The 19,448-nt window shown below is 55.3% G+C and overlaps 1 protein-coding gene across 2 annotated transcripts in view; it reads left to right on the forward strand.

The window, feature by feature from the left end:
• The window catches only part of RPTOR (regulatory associated protein of MTOR complex 1), a 231,272-nt gene that overhangs the window by 88,266 nt on the left and 123,558 nt on the right, over positions 1-19,448 (forward strand). For both annotated transcript variants that reach the window (XM_075562327.1, XM_075562328.1), the window contains exon 3: positions 1,074-1,156. In XM_075562327.1, the coding sequence (XP_075418442.1) occupies positions 1,074-1,156 (83 nt within the window). The remainder of the gene's footprint in view (positions 1-1,073; positions 1,157-19,448) is intronic.

Consider the following 19,448-nt stretch of genomic DNA (forward strand, 5'->3'; position numbering starts at 1 on the left):
CTTGGCCGTGACCGTGGTGATGGTGGAGAGCAAGTCCTCTGTTGCTATGACAAGATGCTGTCTGCAAGGCCTGCACACCAGGGAGCCACTCCTCCATGTGACCAAGGCCCGCCTGTTATGGTGAAATAACAGCATCATGGGTCACAGGGATTTCAGGTGCCACAGTGCCAACAGCCAGTGGCTTTACAGAGCGGCCACGTGCAGCATGTAGATGCTGGCAGGCTGGTGCTGACTCTTGGGAACCCTGTGCCTGAGTGGGGCCGAGCACTGGTTCGGTCACCAGGCCTTTCTTCCTCCATACAGCTAGCTGAGTGGGTGCCAATAGCCAACGACACGTGGTTGTTATGTTTGAGCCCATTGTTGAAGCCACGGTGTGCCTGGCGACCCCTCCACTAGCCTGCTACTGCAGACTAGGACAGCCTCAATTGCAGTAGCCCGTGGCCCTGGCTGGTGAGTAAAAAGGCAGCGACCCTTTTCTAAGGAGCTGGCGTCGTGAGGCCGGGTTTCTTCACACGCCGCCACTACAGAGTGAGTGAGAGGAAGCGGACTTAAGAGTCCAGCTGGCAAACAGATTTAGAGAACTATAAAACAATGCCATTCTTCTCATTAAATTAAAAGAAGAGATTTTTCTCGTTGTTAATAAATATTTATGTTGACATATAGCAAGTTTGTAAATGGGTGAATAGAATCCATCACCACACAGAGGCTCTGGGCCTCGCTGGTGAATGGCCGCACCGCGCACCCGGAGCAGCTGCTATGGCATCATGCGCTCTGCGGCCGCTCCTGGTGCACCTGGGCGGGCCATGGACGTACCTGTCAGTTGTTAGGTAGGACGGGCTGCTCAGCACAGAGCTGTCTGAGGCCGTGGAGGAAAATAACCTGCAGCGTTTCACCTCGGTGTCCCCACGCTCGGCTCTGCCACCTGCTCAAGGACCACAGTGTGACCGTGAGAGCGCCAGCCGGTCCTCTCCACGGAGCTCACCGCCCGCTGTGAGGAGACGCCCTGACCAGAGGCCTCGAGGCGGGCGGAGGAGCCCACACGCTAAACACTGTCTCTCTTCTTGCTCCCCTAGATCCTCTGTCGATGGGCCCTCAGAAAGCTCTGGAAACAATTGGTGCGAACTTACAGAAGCAGTACGAGAACTGGCAGCCCCGGGTAAGCTCCCACGCCACCCCCTTCTGTCCAACCTGGCAGCTCCACCTCGACAATCTAAACCTGAGTGTTCACAGCGGACCCTGGCCAGTGCTTCCCTTCCGTTCTCACCCAGCAGTGCGACCCAGCCTCCGGGTGGCACAGGGCGTAGGGACCCCGTTGTTACCTTGCTTAAGGCCTGCCTCCCATCCTCAGAGAAGGTAAAGTTCTCTCTGTGGGACCTTGAAACCGGTGTTCTCAGTCTCTGCACCTCAACCAGTTAGAGCACTTTGTCCTGTCTTCTGCCTTCAAACCTTTGAGGAAAAATGGCACAGCTTTCAAATGTGGCAGCATTTACATGCCTCCCCTTTGACTCGAAGGCAGGACTTTGAGGGCTGCCTCGCAGCTCACACGGTCTCTGCTGCGGTTGCCAGAGAGGCGCTGTGTCAACTCGGTGCCATGTGGGCATGCCTCCTGCAGCCTGACGCAGTGACTGCATTCTGCTCTAATGCACAGTGGAGAATTGGGATTGGGAGTGCGTGCAGGTTCGTGCAGGAAGCAGGCGAACAAGCGCCCTGCTGTGTGTGGCCTGGCATTCCATGCATTTTCTGAGATCCCTTGGTACCCAGACCAGAACTTTATGAATTCCAGCATCTGGATAGCTGGACCCCCATGGGGACTTGGCCGTTCTTTGTCCATTTGCTGCTTGCTAAGAGGAAGAGGTGAGGCAGGGCACCAGCCCCCACCTGTCACAGCACTTAGCTGATAGCTGGTGCCCTTGTGGAGGTTTGCCGAGGGTGGGGGTGGTGGCTTGGTGTTTACACAGCGTCTCCAGGCCTCTGGGGGGCATTTGGTAGGCCTACCAAATGAATGAGAACATCACAAACAAGCCCCTGCTACCCAGAAGTATATTCTCAGAGCGATCCTATCTAGGGTTTTTGAGACTGTCAATCAGCACGGGAGCCATTGACGACTTCTTTCTCCCACAGAGTGCCTGGTGGGTTTGAACCACCAGCCACCAGGGCTCCGTAGCCAATTATAACAAGGCTTTATTCGTAGGAAGGCACTCTTTTTTAAAACATTTTATTAGGGGCTCATACAACTCTTATCACAATCCATACATATACATACATACATTGTATAAAGCACATCTGTATATTCTTTGCCCTAATCATTTTTTTTCCTTTCTTGTTTTACATTTTATTAGGGGCTCATACAACTCAACACAATCCACACAAATACATACATCAATTGTATAAAGCACATCCGCACATTCTTTGCCCTAATCACTCTCAAAGCATTTGCTTTCCACCTAAGCCCTCTGCATCAGGTCCTCTTTTTTTTCCCCTCCCTCCCCGTCCCTCCCTCATGAGCCCTTGATAATTTATAGATTGTTATTTTGTCATATCTTACCCTATCCGGAGTCTTCCCTACCCCCTTCTCTGCCGTCCATCTCCCAGGGAGGTCACATGTGGATCCTTGTAATCAGTTCCCTCTTTCCAATCCATTCACCCTCCACTCTCCTAGCATCGCTCCTCACACCCCTGGTCCTGAAGGTATCGTCCACCCTGGATTCCCTGTGCCTCCAGCCCTCATATGTACCAGTGTACAGCCTCTGCCCTATCCAGTCCTGCAAGGTAGAATTCGGATCATGGTAGTTGGGGGGAGGAAGCATCCAGGATCTGGGGGAAAGCTGTGTTCTTCATCGGTACTACCTCGCACCCTGACTGACCCATCTCCTCTCCTAAACCCCTCTGTGAGGGGATCTCCAGTGGCCGACACTTGGGCCTCCACTCTGTACTTCCCCTTCATTCAATATGGTGTATATATATACACATGCATACACACACACACACATATTGCACTCTTGCCTCAGTTGCTAATTTGAGATGTGCCCATCAACCGTGTTCCTTCCAGAGGCTTTTCTGGAGAGTGCAGAGAGAGAGATAATATGAGAATTCGGTGGTGTGTTGCATCCCCATGCCCAGTAGAAGTAAACACTGCCCGATCCTGCTCCATTTGCATGACTCCTGTCCAACGTCTGAGACCGAGTCTCACCACCCTCACTCCTGAGGCCCACCGTCTCTGCTTCTTCCCAGACAAATTGACTTGTTCTCTGGCCATCCTTGGGCCTTTCAGTGTTCAACAGCACCCTGGTCCCGACGTCCCCCTTCTTGTGCCTCCCTTATACGTGGCTCGGCGCTCGCAGGCTGGGGCAGCGGAGAGCCCCACTCGTGGGCTCACACACCCTGGTCCTCACGGTGACGCTTTGGCTCTTCATTACCGGCAGGAGGTCTTTTGCAGCAGATTTGCCCAATGCCATTTGGAGTTCAGGCTCAGGCATTGAGTGGGGACCAACCAAAATGAAGCCGTTGCCAACCTGAATTTTTTTTTTCTCTTTGTGTTCATCAGGTCATCTGTTGTGCAGTGGGGAGGGTTTTTGATGTTGATCATCAGAAAGTGTTCAAGTCCTCAGGGTTGTGGTCGGGATTGAATGAATGTAATGAAAGGACACTCGGCTGTGTGTCTGGGTGTGTGCCTCCGCACGGTTGAGGTAGCTATTGTATGAGTGAGTAGACAGTAATTTCTCTGGGAGTGTCCCATGCCTCTGTGAGTACTGCCAGATTTCAGAAATTTCAGGTGGTCAATGACCTGGCAAAGGTGCGCTGGCGTGCCACACCCACCTGGGAACCCAAAGCACCTTCCTTGCCTTCTCCCTTCCCTGCTCTGTCTGTCCACTTGGGTTTGGGGAGGTAGGAAGGAGTGGCGCAGCACCTAGCGTAGCTGTCCTCTGTGGGCAGCTGGACTTTTACTGCCCTCCAGGGTATGCAAAGAGCTCGAGGTGGTTCCCCTGCACCTTCGTCTGTGTGCCAGGTGCTGCTTCCCCACAGTCTCTCCGGGTCCTGGGGAGATAGCCCCACCCTGTGGTACTCTGCAGGGAGGGTGCTATGCCTTCTGCACTCAGAGAGGGGCACTGTTGGGTCTCGGATGCTGGTGGTGCCACAGTGGAGTGCCATCATGATTTACAGCTTGGGCCCCCACAGGGGACAGTGGATCACTGTCAGTGGGTGCTGATGAAAGTGCCCGAGACCTGGTTTCTCTTTCTCTTTCATCACTAGACCCACAGAGGTTGGACAATTTGGAATAAGGTCATTTTCATTAATGTTTTTGGAATTACCTGCCTGCCTCCAGGCAGTGTGGGTGGCAGGAGGAGGGAGCAGCTGCTGTCCCTAGAGCCGACCAGAGGACCTCTGCACAGTGGGGGTGGGTGATGGGACTTGCTGCCCGAGTGGGTCTGCTGCATCCATTTCCAGGTGTTGCTGCTCAGGATGAAACATCTGAGTGCTTTGATCACCGAGGTTTGGGTTGAGGGAGATATTTAAGGAACCAGCATGAGTGTCTTCCTGCTGGCTGCGAGTGCTGCCTGGCCTGGATCTCCCTGCCAGGGTGTCTGAGTCCTTTTGTAAATAATGTATCTGTAAATAATGTATCTGTTTGCCGCTGGTGAGGTATTTCTTCCGATGAGATTGAAGACTGCCTTCTCGCCTGGAAGGTGCATCAGCTTTCATCCTGCAGGAGATTGAAGGAGTCGGGAAGTGTTGTTCCCGCTGGAAACACTGCCACTAAATAGCCCTCAGGGGCGCCTCCAACCAGAGTCTCCCTGGGAGGGTGGGAGGGGCCCAGGCAGGTGGCGTGGGGATCAGGTTCTGGACCTGGAGCCTGGGAAAGGGAAAATCCAAGTGTCTCCATGTCTCTCCCCCCCAATCCCAAGGCTCAAGCACAATCCCACAGCCACAGCCCACTGTTGGGCTTTCTCCTGGGTTTGGGGTGGATGGAAAGTGGATTTGCCATTAATTCAAGAAAGTCAGGAAATCAGAGAACTTGACTTGCAGCTGCTGAAGTGGCCTCAAGACAGGATCGCTCTGAGCAACCTGTGTGTCCAGGAAGGGTGGACCCTACCTTTCCTCGCCGATGACTGGCTGGTACTGAAGGTTGTTGGCCCTCAGGAAGTGGGCTTGGTGACGGCCTTGCTGCTGGTCAGTCTGCACGTGCTCACCCTAGATGTGCACAGCTGCCGGTAACAGTGGTGTTACCATTCTGCCTCTCCTCGTGGACCCATGTTGCTCAGCCCTGTCCCAGCTGCCAGGTGGGTTAGGGAGTGAGAATTGGAATCAGTGCATCCAGACAGCGCCGTCCATCTCCTGGCAGGTGTGACTCGGGGTGGGAAGTCGAACGAGCCCATCTTGCCACATAGTGGGTGGTTGCCTTTCCCCTGTGGGTGGCTGCATGTAGAGTGGCCTGCTGTCTGCCCGAGCGCTTGCAGACCGCTTCTGCCATGGGCATTCACAGCCGCAGTGTGGGCAGACCCCAAGGACAGCATGAACGCTGTAGTTCCTTTCCGGTGAGAGGGTATGTATGGACATGTCAGTCGGGCTTCCTCCCACCTTTCTCTGCAGAAATGTGGTGACCTCTGGCCCACCAACCTCTAAGGAGCATCAGGTTGATGAACTTGACCAAGGCCCTCACACTGGTCCTGAGCTGTTAGAGAAGGCAGCTGTCTGGTGCTGGGGAGAGCCCCTTGGCCCCACAGAGTGAGTGCTGTGGGCAGGGATGGGTGGCCAGGAATGTGCTTTATGTAGAGAGCAGCGAAGCCCCGTAAGTGGACTCAACCTTTCCTTAGGGGTCTCACCCTGACACAGGGCTCATTGAGGGCGGCCGGAGAGCTGGGTCCCTGCTTGTCGGTGTTGTGCAGCGGGGAGGTGCTGGAGCAGACCTCTGGGAGGTACTCTTCTTGGTGTGTCTGTGCTCCACAGCCACCTCAGGTGCCTATGTGCTTTCTCCCTGCACCAGCAGTGGGGTCAGAGTGTTTTCTGACCAGGTAATCCTTGCGCAAGGAAGCATTACCTTCAGCATTACCTTCTCCCTCCTGGGAACGTGATCTTCTCAAGCACTGCATTCCCCCGAGGGTGGTGCTCCTCTGTCTGGGAGCTTCCTGCATGGGAAGGGCTGTTCATCTCGGACGAACAGACTTCCTTCCTGAGTTGTACGGGTCTGGGGGGCAGGGGGTGGGTGGGTGGGGGGGTTGTGTGTGTGTGTGTGTGTTCGTACCTTGGTAATGGCGGAAAGAATGTGGACAGCTTACAGTTTGGTTTGTCCCGTCCTAGAAATGTAATCGTGATCAGTCGCTGCAAACCCTGAGGAAGGGAAGTAGGAGATGATGAAATGGTGTGAAGCATTTCCACCCTGTGGGCGCATGGTCGGCAGCCTGCGGTCTTTGCTTCCTGCCCCTCCCTTCCCTGACTGTGGGCCTGGCGCAGCCCCACGTAGCCTCTCAGAGCATTCTGCTCAGCAATCTGTGCTCTAGCCCCTCTGGCCCATCCGTTTCCAGCAGCATCCTTCTTGCCTGGCCACTCCGTTCCTTTCTCCGTCTACGATGTGATCGCTGTTGTTAGAGCAGTTGTGCTTCCCTTTGTCCTGACGACTTCTGGGGAGAGACGAGCCTCTGGAGGGTGCCAGCTCGTCTGCATACCCTTGCAACAAGAACGTGCTCTCTGCCTGTGACTCCCCCCTGCTGCTGTCAGCTTGAGGTATCTGGTGGCGCGCTGCTCCCCTGTCGGGCACTCCAGCTGTCGTGGACAGGGCTAGTGTCCACATTAACCTGGAGCCCTGTGGCCACTGCTGTGGATGGAGCTGGAGGTGCTCGAGAAAGTATGGCACTGCTCAGAAGACAGGGAGCCTTGATCTCCGTGCGCAACTGGGAGGGAAGACTTGTAGAATTGTGCCCCTGCCAGGTGGGAAGGGAGGGAGTGCCCGGTCAAAGGGGCCATCGCTGAGAACAGCAGACACCCAGGCAGGACCACCTTACGGGGTCTGCGTGCTTGCATTCATTTCCTGGGCAATGGTCTTTGTGCACTTGGAGGCCTCCAGAGGATCCCCAACACCCCCCTCTTGAACATTAAGGATTCACTGTGACAGATGGAGTTGTGAGATTTTTCCCAATTGAGATTAAAGTCACACAGCAAAATTCACTTTGCAAAGCTACCATCGACTCTCCGCCCATCAGCAGTACCCCCTTCTCTCCCCTCCCACCTCTTGGTAACTGGTAACCGCCGACTTGGGGCTGTCTCTGTGGCGTCTCACCTGAAGGGACTCATCCAGCGTGGGCTCTCTTCTGTCTGCCTGCCTTCTCTGGCTCCCTTTTGGGTGCTGTGAGTAGTGAGGCTGGGAGCACTTCTCTCAGTAGACGTGCTGGGCCCGAAGGCGTGGCTCTGGCTGGGCAGTGCTGTCCACATGTTTCCCACTGCCCAGCGTGTGAGGCGTCGGTGCTTGCCACTTGTTGTGCTGTTAGTTTCTTATTTGTTATTTGTAAAAAACAGCTACCCTGACAGGCGTGGATAATGTCTCATGGTGGCATTGACTTGCATTTCCCTGATGGACGGGTGTGTGTGTGTGTGTGTGTGTGTGTGTGTGTGTGTGTGTGTTCGTGTTTTCAGGAGAAGCGTCTCTGAGTTGTTGACCCATTTTAATTGGGCTGTTCGTTTTGTTAACTGACAACGTTGCTATCCAGTGCCACGGCGTGACTTCTGACCCATGGCAAGCCCATGTACACTAGGAGGAAGTAGCCATCCGGTCAGCATCGCCTTGTGTGAGCCGGTCCATCGTCGAGGCCTCACTCTTTCCTACCAGACTTGCACTTGGTTGGGAGACCCTGTCCTTTCACAGCACGTGGGTGGCGTGGCTGCTGACTCGGCGAGACCCCCTGTGGGTTCTTGAGACTGTTCTCCTGTGGAGCTGCTGGCGGCCTCCAAGTGCAGGCCGTGCAGATTGCAGCCCAGCACACCACCCCTATGCCACCAGGGCTCTAGAGGATGTTGGCCGGGAACCTCCAGTTGAGTTCTTAAAACCTCTGTTGGCCTGTTAAGTCTGTAACCTTCATAAAATTGGCATTGAAACATCCTGTGACATTACGGGTGGGATCCGTCCCATAGGCTTCCTTGGCGGTGTTGGGTGCTACCCATCAACATGGACCCTTGCAGGGCAGGAGCCTGGGATAGTTGATCTTGGGCTGGAGGTCCAGGTGGCTGGGGCCCAGCTGGCAGGCCGGCTATGGGGACTCTCTACCCTCCTGCTACCCACCATTGGGGACTCAACCCTCCTCTGCCCACCATCCTGCCTTGTGCCCGTGCTGCCGTGTCCCCTCTGTTGTTCGCCCTTGTTTCACTCTGAAGATGTCGCCTTGACCTCTGCACCAGCACACTTGATCTCCTTCCCCGGGTGCAGATTTCTGGGACACATCATCCGTCAGGGCCTCCTGAGTGTCCGGTCCACTCAGGCACAGACCCTCAGCCTTCACTCGATGGCACAGCTGCTCTTGTGCCCAGGGCCTTGTGCCTGAGCGGGTCTCACTCCTGTGCTGTCATGCTTGTCACTTGTCTTGCCGCCAACCCCTCGGTTCAAACGCTAATTTGACTTCTCTCCAGATCTCTTCAGCCCCAGTTCCTCCTCCCTGCCTCGTTTGTTAGAGTAGACCCCCTGGACTACCTTCTCCATCACAGACCCCGGGAAGAACCTGCTCACCTGTGCACTGGTTCAGCAGGAGCCAGGTCTCAGTGCGTGGCAGCCCTTGGGGGGGTGTTACCGCTTACAGCACTGTCAACAAGGAGCGCCTGCCTTTAAAAAGCCCATGTACCAGACCATTTTGTGAAGGGCAGTCATGAGCCCTACAGTAACTCCACCCTCACGTAGCATCTCTTAGCTACAAGTTTTTATATGATGAAAAGTCTTAGCCAAATCTAAGTAAAACCTATGGAAACAGCCCTCAAAAGAAACACACACAAAAAACAAGCTCACTGTGATAGAGTTGGTCCTGTCTCATAGCGACCCTGCAGGATAGAACTAGAAATGCCCTTATGGTTTCTAAGCAGACAAGACAGCCTCAAACTTCTCCCACATAGTGGCAGATGGATTTGAACCACTGACCTTGCTTAACTTTCAGCACTGCTGGGCTCCTAAACGATAGTACAGATAGAGGAAATCAGGGGCTGCTTCGCAAGATTGGAAAACCTGTGTGAAATGGATAATTTCTGAGGAAAATTGCAGATAGATGATTATAACCTTAGGAAAGATTTTAAAAATCACCAAACATGGAAGAAACTGAAGATGTTCGCAAAGAGGTTGTCCCCTTCCGGATTCTAGACTTTTGGAGGATCACAAAATTCTAAGGCTCTTTAACTGCTCTTGTACAGCAGTATCCACAGAATGTGTTTGAGAAGAAAAGAACGCTATCCATCGTCGTTTGTACTCGCTGTCAGTGCCCTTGAGTCAGCGCTGACTTGAAGGGACTACGCGGCAACAGATGGGGCTCTGCGTGCGCGGCCCGCGCCATCCTCACAGTTAGACCGGCGTTTGATGTCCAGTGTCCATGTCCGGGGCCTGTGTCCTTTTCACTGGCCCCTCCTCTACAAGGATCTGGAAAGGACTTGTGCCAGGCCTTTCTTTGGTTCCGTCGGGCCAGCCTGGCGTCCCACTGCGTGATGACCTCCCAGACTGCTGAGGGAGGTCACAAGCCCAGGCTCCTGGTGCCGCGTCTCCCACCTCGCCGGTCCCTGCCCAGGCTCTGGGCTCTGAGCAGTGGGGAGGTGGTGGGCAGGCAGAGTGCAGGCTGGCGTGCTGACTCGCTGACCAGTTGCCCTGTGAAGACTACGAGGCCAGCTCTGGGAGATTTGCAGTGGCTGGAGCCCCTAGCTGCATTGATAAGGGACGCAGGACCTGGGTCAGGGAGCAGGTGGGCGACTCCACACAGGATTGGAGGGAGTCCCCTTCTCCTTAGGCCTCAGCCTGAGCCTCAGAGCCCTTCTCCCCACTGGCCAGTTCAGGGACAACCGGGGGCCCTTCTCACTGGCATTGCCCTGTGCCCCTCTCCCTGCTCTGCGGCTCTGCCACATCCCCGCAAGCCGCTCCCCCAGCCTTCCTGCTGCTTCTGTGACAGGGACAGCGCTCCCTGTCCGTTTGCCCGTTTGCTCGTGGGCTGGCTCAGGTGGTGGGTAAGAGTCCCCAATGTGTACTCGTCGTTCTGTGGGGTGGTTCTGCCAGGACTGGAGTCATTGTGGAGCCGAGCGTCAGGGCCAACCCAGCCCTAGCTACCATGGCCTTCGCCACCCAGAGGTGTCTGGGAGGCCTGGTGGTGGTGGTCAGCTCAAGGTCAGCAGTTGGAAACCACCAGCTGCTCCATGGGAGAAAGTGGAGGCTTCCTCCTCCCACAGAGTTAGAGTCTTGGGAAACGCACAGGTCGGTTCTGCCCTGTCCTGTGGGGTTGCAGCGAGTCGGCACCGCTGGATGGCAGTGAGTTTCATCTTGTACATTGAGAACAGCCAGCCCATTTTTGCATGCCGTCATCTGGGTTTTAGGATCTGATTTACTTGGAGTAAACTGTACACCCCTGAGTATGGTGACGCCTGACAGTCGTGCCCACCATCTGGAACAAGACACATAGTACCGACAGCGCCAGCAAGCTCCCTCCACCCTCTCTGGAGACCGTGCTCCGCCCCAGCTGTCCCCACAGCTCTGGTCACCTGGCTTGCCCTTTGATCCAGAGAACCAGGCTCCCCTTGGCTGTCTGTCTGTGTCTTGGGCTGCCCCAGTGGGTGTCTTTCTACCTGCTGAAAGTGCCGTGGGTACTCTCAGCCACCTCACTTGTGTGTGAAAGCGAGACCATGAGTTAGGAAGACCGTGTAGAAGGGATGGGCTCAAATTTTAGTGTTGGTGACGAATCTTCACAGTACCCCGGGCTGCCAGAAAAACCCCTCATCTGTCTTGGTGGGAGTACAGCCAGAATGCTCAGGGGAAGCGAGGCTGGTGCACATATTTGGTTGTGTGGTCGGGGGAAAGGCTGAGCAGTGTCTCTGTCGTTCTTGGGGTCCCTGGGTGTTGGAGCCCACTCACCAGCACCTGACAACAGGGCCTCTCTTCACTGCTGGGCTGTTCTTTGTGGCTCTGCCGAGCAAAGCTGCTGGAAGCACTGGCTTGGTCTTTGTGTGGGTGCGGCTTGACACGTTCCTGAGGCAGCCCGGCTGGGGGGTGGCCACCAGGCCCTGCGGGTTGGAGGCTCCCGTCCTATAGAGCTGGAGAGCTGGAGCCCTGGAAAGCAGGGTCAGTCTCTCCTCCGATGTTAATCGTGGGGGCTGGTATGGGGCCAGCCTGCCTGCCTGTGTGTGTGCTGTGGGGGAGCATGTGTGTGCCGCACAGAGACTTGTCCTGTCACCGCTGAGGAAGTGGCAGTAACCAGTGTCTGCCACATGTTTTCCGAGTCCCTCACCACAGCCCCCTCCCATCCGACTCCCAGAGGTGACCCCCTCCTGCCTGGTGCCCTGTATCTGCCCCTGCTTTTTTGTGGGGGTATAGATTCTGTGTGTGTGATTCTGTGTGTGTTTGTCTTGTGTGTGTGTGTGTGTGTGTGTGTGTGTTATCCATGTGTATTTCTGTGTGTGTAGATGTGTATTATTTGTGTGTCTCTGGGTGGGGTGTATCTCTCTCAATGGTACCACAGGTCACTTCTCTGTGCTGGGTCACCCCATTGGTGAGGGACTGTAAGCTGTGGCCTTGGCCCTGGAGGCCTTCCTGGGGCCCCCACCTTCTTACAGTGGCCAGCAGAAGGGTCGGCCACAGCACTGTGAGCCACACATAGGGACTGTAGCTGGGTTCGTCGTTTGTTCTTTCCCCCACATGTAACAGAAGCAAAACCCAGAAAGGCATTTTCATGCCTTGGATTGGCTTCCAGCTGCAGCCAGAGCTACTGCTTCTGTCTGGTTCCTCCTCCCTTTTTCTCCCTCTCTCCTCTACCACCCCCCCATCTCCCAGCCTCCTACCACCTCCTATAAGTTGAGGAAGAAGCTGCTGCCAGCTGCCTGATGAGGGGGCTGGGGCTCAGATAATACGCGGCGCTCATTTGCTTGAGGAGGGCCTGAGCTTTGCCTGCAAGTGAAACAGGATCGTCTGCATCTCACATCCGTGATCTTGATTCTGCTTCCCTCGACATCGCTCCGCAAGGAGCCGCACAGAGGCTTGCCCTGAGTAGAGCCCCAGCACCAGCCTCGCCACCCACCTCTCCTGTCCCTTTTGGAGCTTTTCCCCTGGCACTGTCCAGACCCCTGGGCTGCCCCTGTCCTGTGCTGGCTTCGGGGGTCTTGGTGTGCACCCTTTTTTGGGTCTCCCTGACATTGCCCTCGGGGTTCGCTGGCCTGTGCACCACACAGGCCCAGAATGAGTGACCACGCCACCCCCAGCCTGGGGTGCGACCCAGTTACTGTTCTCGCTTCCTTCTGAGAAAGTTCCCTGTAAACATAACACCAGATGCTGAAAACCGCAGGAAAACAGGATTGTTTCCTGACCAGCGCTGCCTTGGCCATTGACGGTGGACCCAAGACAAATGACAAGGACCACTTCTCTGTGCTGTTTCTCACCAGGTCACTGAGGGTCGTGCTGTTTGATCTGTGTGGTTACCTCCGCCCAAAGCTGCACAGCACTGGGCAAATCTGCCCCAAGCCTCTGTGACGTCATGATGAGCAAAGCTGTCTTCGGGGGCCAGGGTGCACCTGACCCCAACTGTGGCGTTTTCAGCTGCCTCTCATGCTTGGGAGAGCTGGGCCATGAGTCAGGACAACCAGTGAAGAACCCAACCTCTGAAGCTAGGCATGAACGAGGAGTGATGAACGTACCATGCCTGCCAGAGTGCCTCTCAGGAGGAGCATGGCCAGATTTTGCCTCCCCTCAACTTTGGGCATGTAGATGGGACATCAGGAGAGACCAGCCCCTGGAGAAGGTCAAGTGGCGGATCAGTCGGAGAGAGGAGGCCCTCCACAGGATGGATTGACCCAAGAGCTGCCACTGTGGCTCAGGCATCATGACGAATGTGACGCTGGCGCAGGACTGGGCAGTGTCTTGTCCTGCTGTGCAGGGTGTTGCTGTGAGTCAGAGGCAGCACGGGGCACCAGACCACCACGGGGGATGTACATGTTGTCCCTGAGCCCTCCCCTTTCTCTTGGTGTCCCTGGACCTGTCACTGTTTTTATCTTGCTTGTCACCCCACTGGGGGGCTCATGCAGGTGGGCTGGGGAGGACAGACTGTGTTTTCGTGTCGCTCTTCGAAGAGAACTGCGCCTGTCTGTCTCTTCCAAGACGATGTGTAGAATCCTTTCTACTTGATATTGCCGACGCATGACCTTTCCTGGTGTTGTCCCTCCACACGGTGGGTTGTTTTTGTTCTCCCTGCTCTCTCTCGGCTGTGTCAGGATGGCCTGTGCCCCTGCCACCTAGCCCAGGGCCCCAGGACAAGGGATAGAGTCCCCGGAGTAAGGCAGGGGACGCAGGCCTTCGCCATGTGGACCTGTGTGTGAGGGACCTGTGGGGCGGCCATGAACAGACTGGCTGCAGCGTGAGCCCACCAGCAGCCACGGCCGTCCACTCTGCCACAGGAGTGCGGTCACCTGCTGGGGATGGTGCCCTCCGCAGATTCCTGGGCAACACCGACCTCCCTGCTCCTACAACTCCGTTGGGACTTTATTGGATGGTCTACCTAGAGCAGTGGTTCTCCACCTTCCGAATGCCGTGATGCTTTCATACAGTTCTTCATGTGGTGGTGACCCCCAACCATAAGATTATTTTCGTTGCTACTTCATAATTGTAATTTTATACTATTATGAATCGGATGACCCCTGTAAAACAGTTGTTCAGACCCCAAAGGGGTCGAGACCCACAGGTTGAGAACCGCTGATCTAGAGGCGTTCCCTGCACTCCAAGTCCGAGTCGGACACTGGTTTTGCTCAGCATCATAGTTCAAAAAAATCAGGTATACAGACAACAAGACTAACACCATTGCATCTAGAAGTCTGCATTATCAGAAATAGCAACGACTGTTGTACAAGTGGAGCTTCTGGCAGACAGGCAGTGTGAACAGGTGAGGGGACTGACGAGACTCCCCGCCAGATGTAGCGTGCAGACATTATGTCTATGTGTTTGTTTGTGCTGTAAACATATCCACGCTGACGAGGCTAGTAGCGCAAACGGGGCAAAGGCCGAAGCTGAACCCAGGAGTCAGCAGGCGGGGAGCGCCAAGGTCAGCTGTCATGACATCACGCACAAAGACGTGTTTTACATCCTGCTTTTGCGGACAGCTGCTAAGATCCTCAAGTCTACAGCTACCATCTCGGGTGCTGTACTCGTCTGTCCTCGTAGGGAGCAAAGAAGAAGGAGGACTCGCTGAGATAATTAGTCCTCAGTCCCAACCAGAAAAGTTAAGGTTCCCTCAACCCCTGCTGACCCCCCAAAGGACCTTAGTAGATGATCCTGGGTAAGAGGGGAGGACCACGTGCAACAGAAAGACTGCCCAACTGTCCTGGTCCTATGGGTTGGTGAGCCCTCTAAGACTATGGCCCTTCGTTACCTTTCAGATCTGGAAATGAACCCACCCCTTGACGCAAGATTCGTGGTCTCCATGGTGACCATTTGGGGGTGGGGGTAACATTCAGACTCTTCAGAATCATCAGCCACCTGAGATCAAAAGGGCAGCATTTGCTCAAGGACAGCGCTCTGAAGGCAGGGGACAGAGGAGGGATGGCAGCAGGCGGCACAGGAGGAATCGGGCAGGGCAGCCCGTGGCATGAAAGAAGGCATAGGAATTGTTGAGTGGGAAAGTGATTTGCTCTGTAAACTTTCACCTAATTCACAATGAAAAGTTAAAAAATATTTTGGTAGATGCATTTCACTTTTCCTTATAATTGTTGACTAATGGCAAATACTGTATATAATACCACAAATGTAGCATAATACATCCTTTTTAATGGAAAGTACAGTAACATGTAAAGTTCAACAATATTCTTGCCATTAAAAAAAAAAACCAACACCCTCCTGTTGAGTCCTTTCCAATTCAGGGGGCTCTGCAGGGCAGAGTTGACCTGTCCCACAGGTCACTCTTTCGCCTGGACACAGATACCACGTCTTTCTCCCTTGAGGGCCTGGTGCATTTGAACCACCAGTCACCAGGGCTGCTTTTATTGAATAGTTTGAGCCGATGGTAATTCTTAAAGCCTCAAAATATAAAAATCACAATTTATGATGTCAATATCCAGAGACACAATTAAGTTAATTTAGCTTTTTGGTTCTTTTTCTTCTTTTGAGCATTTATTTTAAATTCTTTTTATTTTAAAGACAAGCTCACACAGAAATCCCGCTGGGACCAATGTCTGGCTCAGTGGGTTATTCTAGGCCAACTGCCCTGGGAACCACCCATCACAGACATCCCGCCCTCTCTGTGCCTGTGGCCCCTAGCCTCACTTTGAAGCATGCTCACTTGAACCACTGGCTGGCTGCCCCTGCAGAGGGCACCGTGGTGTTCCATGGGGCATTCCTCTCTGCTCTTGACCCTGACCTTCACAGTGGTTGCTCCCTGCCTCGGTGGCGTCCAGGTATGCACAGCGTCCTTGGAGGACTCCCACTTGCTTCATCATGGAGAAGGGGAGAGGGCCCTCTCTGAGGGAGGAGATGCAGCATTCTGCTTCTCTGGAGATCGGTGGCATCTTTCCAATCGGCTTGCTCTTCCAAAGGATGGAAATGGCACTTTCTCAAGGGCTCTTTGAAGGTCCCCTTCCCTCCCAGGATAACCGTTGATGTCTTTTGGAGACACTGTCCCTCAGTCACTGTGCTCATGGCCATGGCCAGGATGTCGCTCCACCCAGGGCAGTTCCTCCCTTCTGTGCACGAGTCACTGGGTTCAGCTCCTCACAGCCGCAGTGTCGGTCTCCACACGCTTGTTTGAGCAGCCACCGTACCCTCCGTCACAGGATCGCCGGGAAGGGCTGAGGCCCCGCTCCCGCTGCAGTAGACAGTCTGGGAAAGCCACCACAGCACTTGTGTGCCCGGCGACTTTGCTGTGTCAGAGTCCACTCGCTGCCAGGGGTTGAGATGGAGATACTGGATTGGCTTCCTTCAAAGGTGACCTCGTTGTTATTTTCAAGCATCACGATGAGGTCATGGATTTAAGTATGATTGATGGGCCTTAATCCATGACCGTTTTTCTCTTCAGTGACGCTCAGGTCGTCACAGTTTGGTTTGCGACAGCCTCTACTTGTCAGCTTGGTGCCCCGGCCCTTCTGACGGCCCTTGTCCCAGTGTCGGGCATGACAAGGGGTTCCAGTCTGTCTTCTCATGTTCCTGGGCTGACCCTTCTGAGAGCCATTTTCCCAATAAGTTCAGGTTCTCTCATTGAGAAGTTACTGCTTCAAGCCCACACTCTCCGAGTGGGCGGGGCTTATGGCTGCAGCTTCGGTGGCTGCTGCTCGGGCTTTCCAGAGGGCGCCCGCAGCTGGAACACGGCCCGGGTGTGCTTGTTTGTTTGCCCTGGTGCCCAGCCTCCCGTCCTGGTCACTGTTCTCTTTGTGCCCACTCTGCCCGGTTCCCACGCGCGCCAGTTCCAACAGCCTCCTGGGGAAATGCCGCCGTCTTTCCATTCCGCTTTTCCCCAACTGGTGAACCCCCGCCATGGACGTGTGTGCCTGTGTGTGTGGTGACCTTTCTCAGTTTCCGTCATAATAAGAGTGTGCTTATATCTCATTCTTGTTGAAAGACATTTTCACTGAGGAGGGTTGACATTTTCTCTCAGTGCACTGAAGAGAAAATTTCATCTCTTTTGGTTTCTAGTGGTGTTTACAGGAATCAGCTGTCAATCTAATTGGTCCTCCTTTGAAAGTCATTTGCCTCTCCCCTGGCTTAGAGCTCCGCATTTCCTCGTGTTGATTCTGTTGGTGATAACTCGGCTGCTCAGGTCTGCATCTGGGGTCGGTCCCGTCGCAGTGTTATCCAGTTACACGCTGCTTTGACACCACACTCGTCTCGGCTTAGCGCCCCGTCAGTTCCTGAGGGACTTGGCCCTGCCCACCTGCCACGTGTGGTCGTGGGTCAGTGAGAGCAGGGCCCTTCCCTCTCCTTTGCTCGCCCGCTCACGCACCGCTCCCGCTGCCTGATCATGCCCACGTCCTCACGGAGTCACGGCGGACTATCACCTGGGCACAGTTTTCAGGCCTGCCCTGCATTCCACCACGTCTCTGTCCAGCTGCGTCTCCCCTGCAGCTGAACTACTCAGCCCTCACTGTTAGGACACTAGAATGTGTTCACTGAGACATTCTCTAAGGCCGTTTTCAAATCTGCCCGATCTTTTCTCATATTTTCACTTCTCGTTGGGAAAGCAGTAAGCCAAGCTATTTTGTGCCAAATGCTTCTTTCATCCGACGACTGTGTGTCTGCGCAGCTACTTGTTTTTGTGGACTCTTGGCAGCCGTCTCCTCATCTGCTGTGAGACTCCTGGCAGCGAGCTGCTGCTTCATCACGGAGAGTGAGGTGTGGAGGCCTCGGACGAAGGTGCTTCTCCTCAGAGGGGAAGCTTCCTCCTTCCACCCCTGGGGCCCCTGGCTGCAGGGGTCCCGTCTCGCCCAGAGAGCACGCACGTGCAGACCTGCGAGAGGCCCTCGGCAGAGTGATGGCGGACACTTGTCTGCAGCCCCTCGGGCACCCCCAGCTTGCAGGGCCGTGGGCCTTGTGCCTGTGTCCGGGGCCCTCCAGGTCAGAGGACTTGGCCAGGGGTCCCTGAGGACCTGGGTGGGTGCTCTGACTCGGACTCAGCGGGAAGTTGGGCGCTGCCCGCCTGCCGCCTGGCCAGGCCACCGGGAGTGGTCAGAGCTGCGGCCCTGTCGGCGCTGCGGCTCTGCTTTCGTCGCTCGTTTCTCCCAGGCTGTGAGGCCCAGCTACTAATCTCACCTCCGAGAGGGATGATGAAACGGCGCCGAGGCCGCCAGCAGCTCTAAATCACAGCGTTTGAGCCGCCCAACCTGGCAGTTCTGAAGGAAACAGAAAATGTAGCCGAGTGCCTAATATCAAGCTGGGCCGTGTTCGGTGACAAACAGCCTCCGAGTAGGTGGAGAGCATCCATTCGCCCAAGACTGGAAGGCAGTTCTGTAAATTTATAGGTCCGCGAGCCTGCCTGGAGCGTGAGGCGAACAGCCCTGCCTTGTCAGGCGGCCTCTGTGGGAACGGGAAGTTCCCGTGGACAGGGAGAGAGGGAGAGAGGGAGCGGTGAGTGGAATTTCACCACGCTTACGCCAAGAGTTGCTCCAGCAGAGAGGTCTCTGTGGCGGGCTTGCAAACAATGTGTAAGAGGGAGAAGCTGGCGTGGCAGCCTGCAGTCAGCAGCTCCTGCCTCCCTGCCCTGACGGGGCCCTGGTGCGTCTGTCGTACCGCAGACTGACGGCACTGTGGCCAGAGTGTGGACGACGAGGAGGGTCGCTGGTGGGAAGTGTGAACAAGGGACCTTGGGGCCAAGCAGGAGCCCCTTCAGTGTGGCCGGGTGACGACTGTGCCGTGGGCCGGCAACGGGGCCACGTCCACACGTAATGGCAGAACCAGGGGCCACAGTGGTCCTCCCTTGATGACTGAGACCCTCACTTTAGCGGATACCCAGCACCAGGTGGGCCACCGTGGCCTCCACACGATAAAAGAGACTCCCCACGATAGCCGAGTTCTTACCTGGTGACCGAGCCCCTTCTGATGGCCGAGTCCCTGCAGCACCTTGGAGGCCTAGCACGTTAGCAGGACCACCGTGGGCCCTGCTGAGGCCCTTGTCATGTGTGCCTTAGGAAATAGAGGCCTGCAGTGCTCGTCACCTGGGAACAGAACCACATTCGCTGTCCCAAAGGGTAGTCCAGGGTCGGTCAGCGACACCCCTCATGGCACACAGTTGAAGCACCATTGAAGACTGAGCTTGGGCACCCAGAGCTGGTAGGTGGGGGCAGACTTGGGCTCTCACTGCTGATAGTGTAGCCTGCTGTCAGGGTCCTCTCGGACCCAGAGGCGACGTCTTCTGTCTCAGGAATCTGGACATCGAGTCCTGACTGGCACTCCAGGGGTGTTTCTAGTGTTCCTTAGCTCAGGTGGGCAACAGTCCCCTGCCCCTCACGACTGTCCCTCTACCTGGCCCTGGTGTCCAGCTCCGGGCGGAACGTGAGAGGCGGTGCTGTTCAAGCTGCTGTCTGTACTCTGTTTGCGGTGAAGCAAGTGGTCCTGGAAGGACCTGCTCAGTACTCCTGACCCTGACTCTGGTCCACTCTTGGGACTCGGTGGGCTTCATGCCAGAGGATGTGGTCTGCTTCAAGCTGTTTTATGGCTTCCCATTGGCCTGAGCACAAAGCCCACACTATCCTCTGTACCTGGGTTGAAAGCCCCTTTCCTCTGATCCCTGCCTTCCATTCCAGCCCAACGGAGACCTTCACCCACC

This window comes from Tenrec ecaudatus, chromosome 10, assembly GCF_050624435.1.
Source record: "Tenrec ecaudatus isolate mTenEca1 chromosome 10, mTenEca1.hap1, whole genome shotgun sequence".
Classification (NCBI taxonomy): Eukaryota; Metazoa; Chordata; class Mammalia; order Afrosoricida; family Tenrecidae; genus Tenrec; species Tenrec ecaudatus.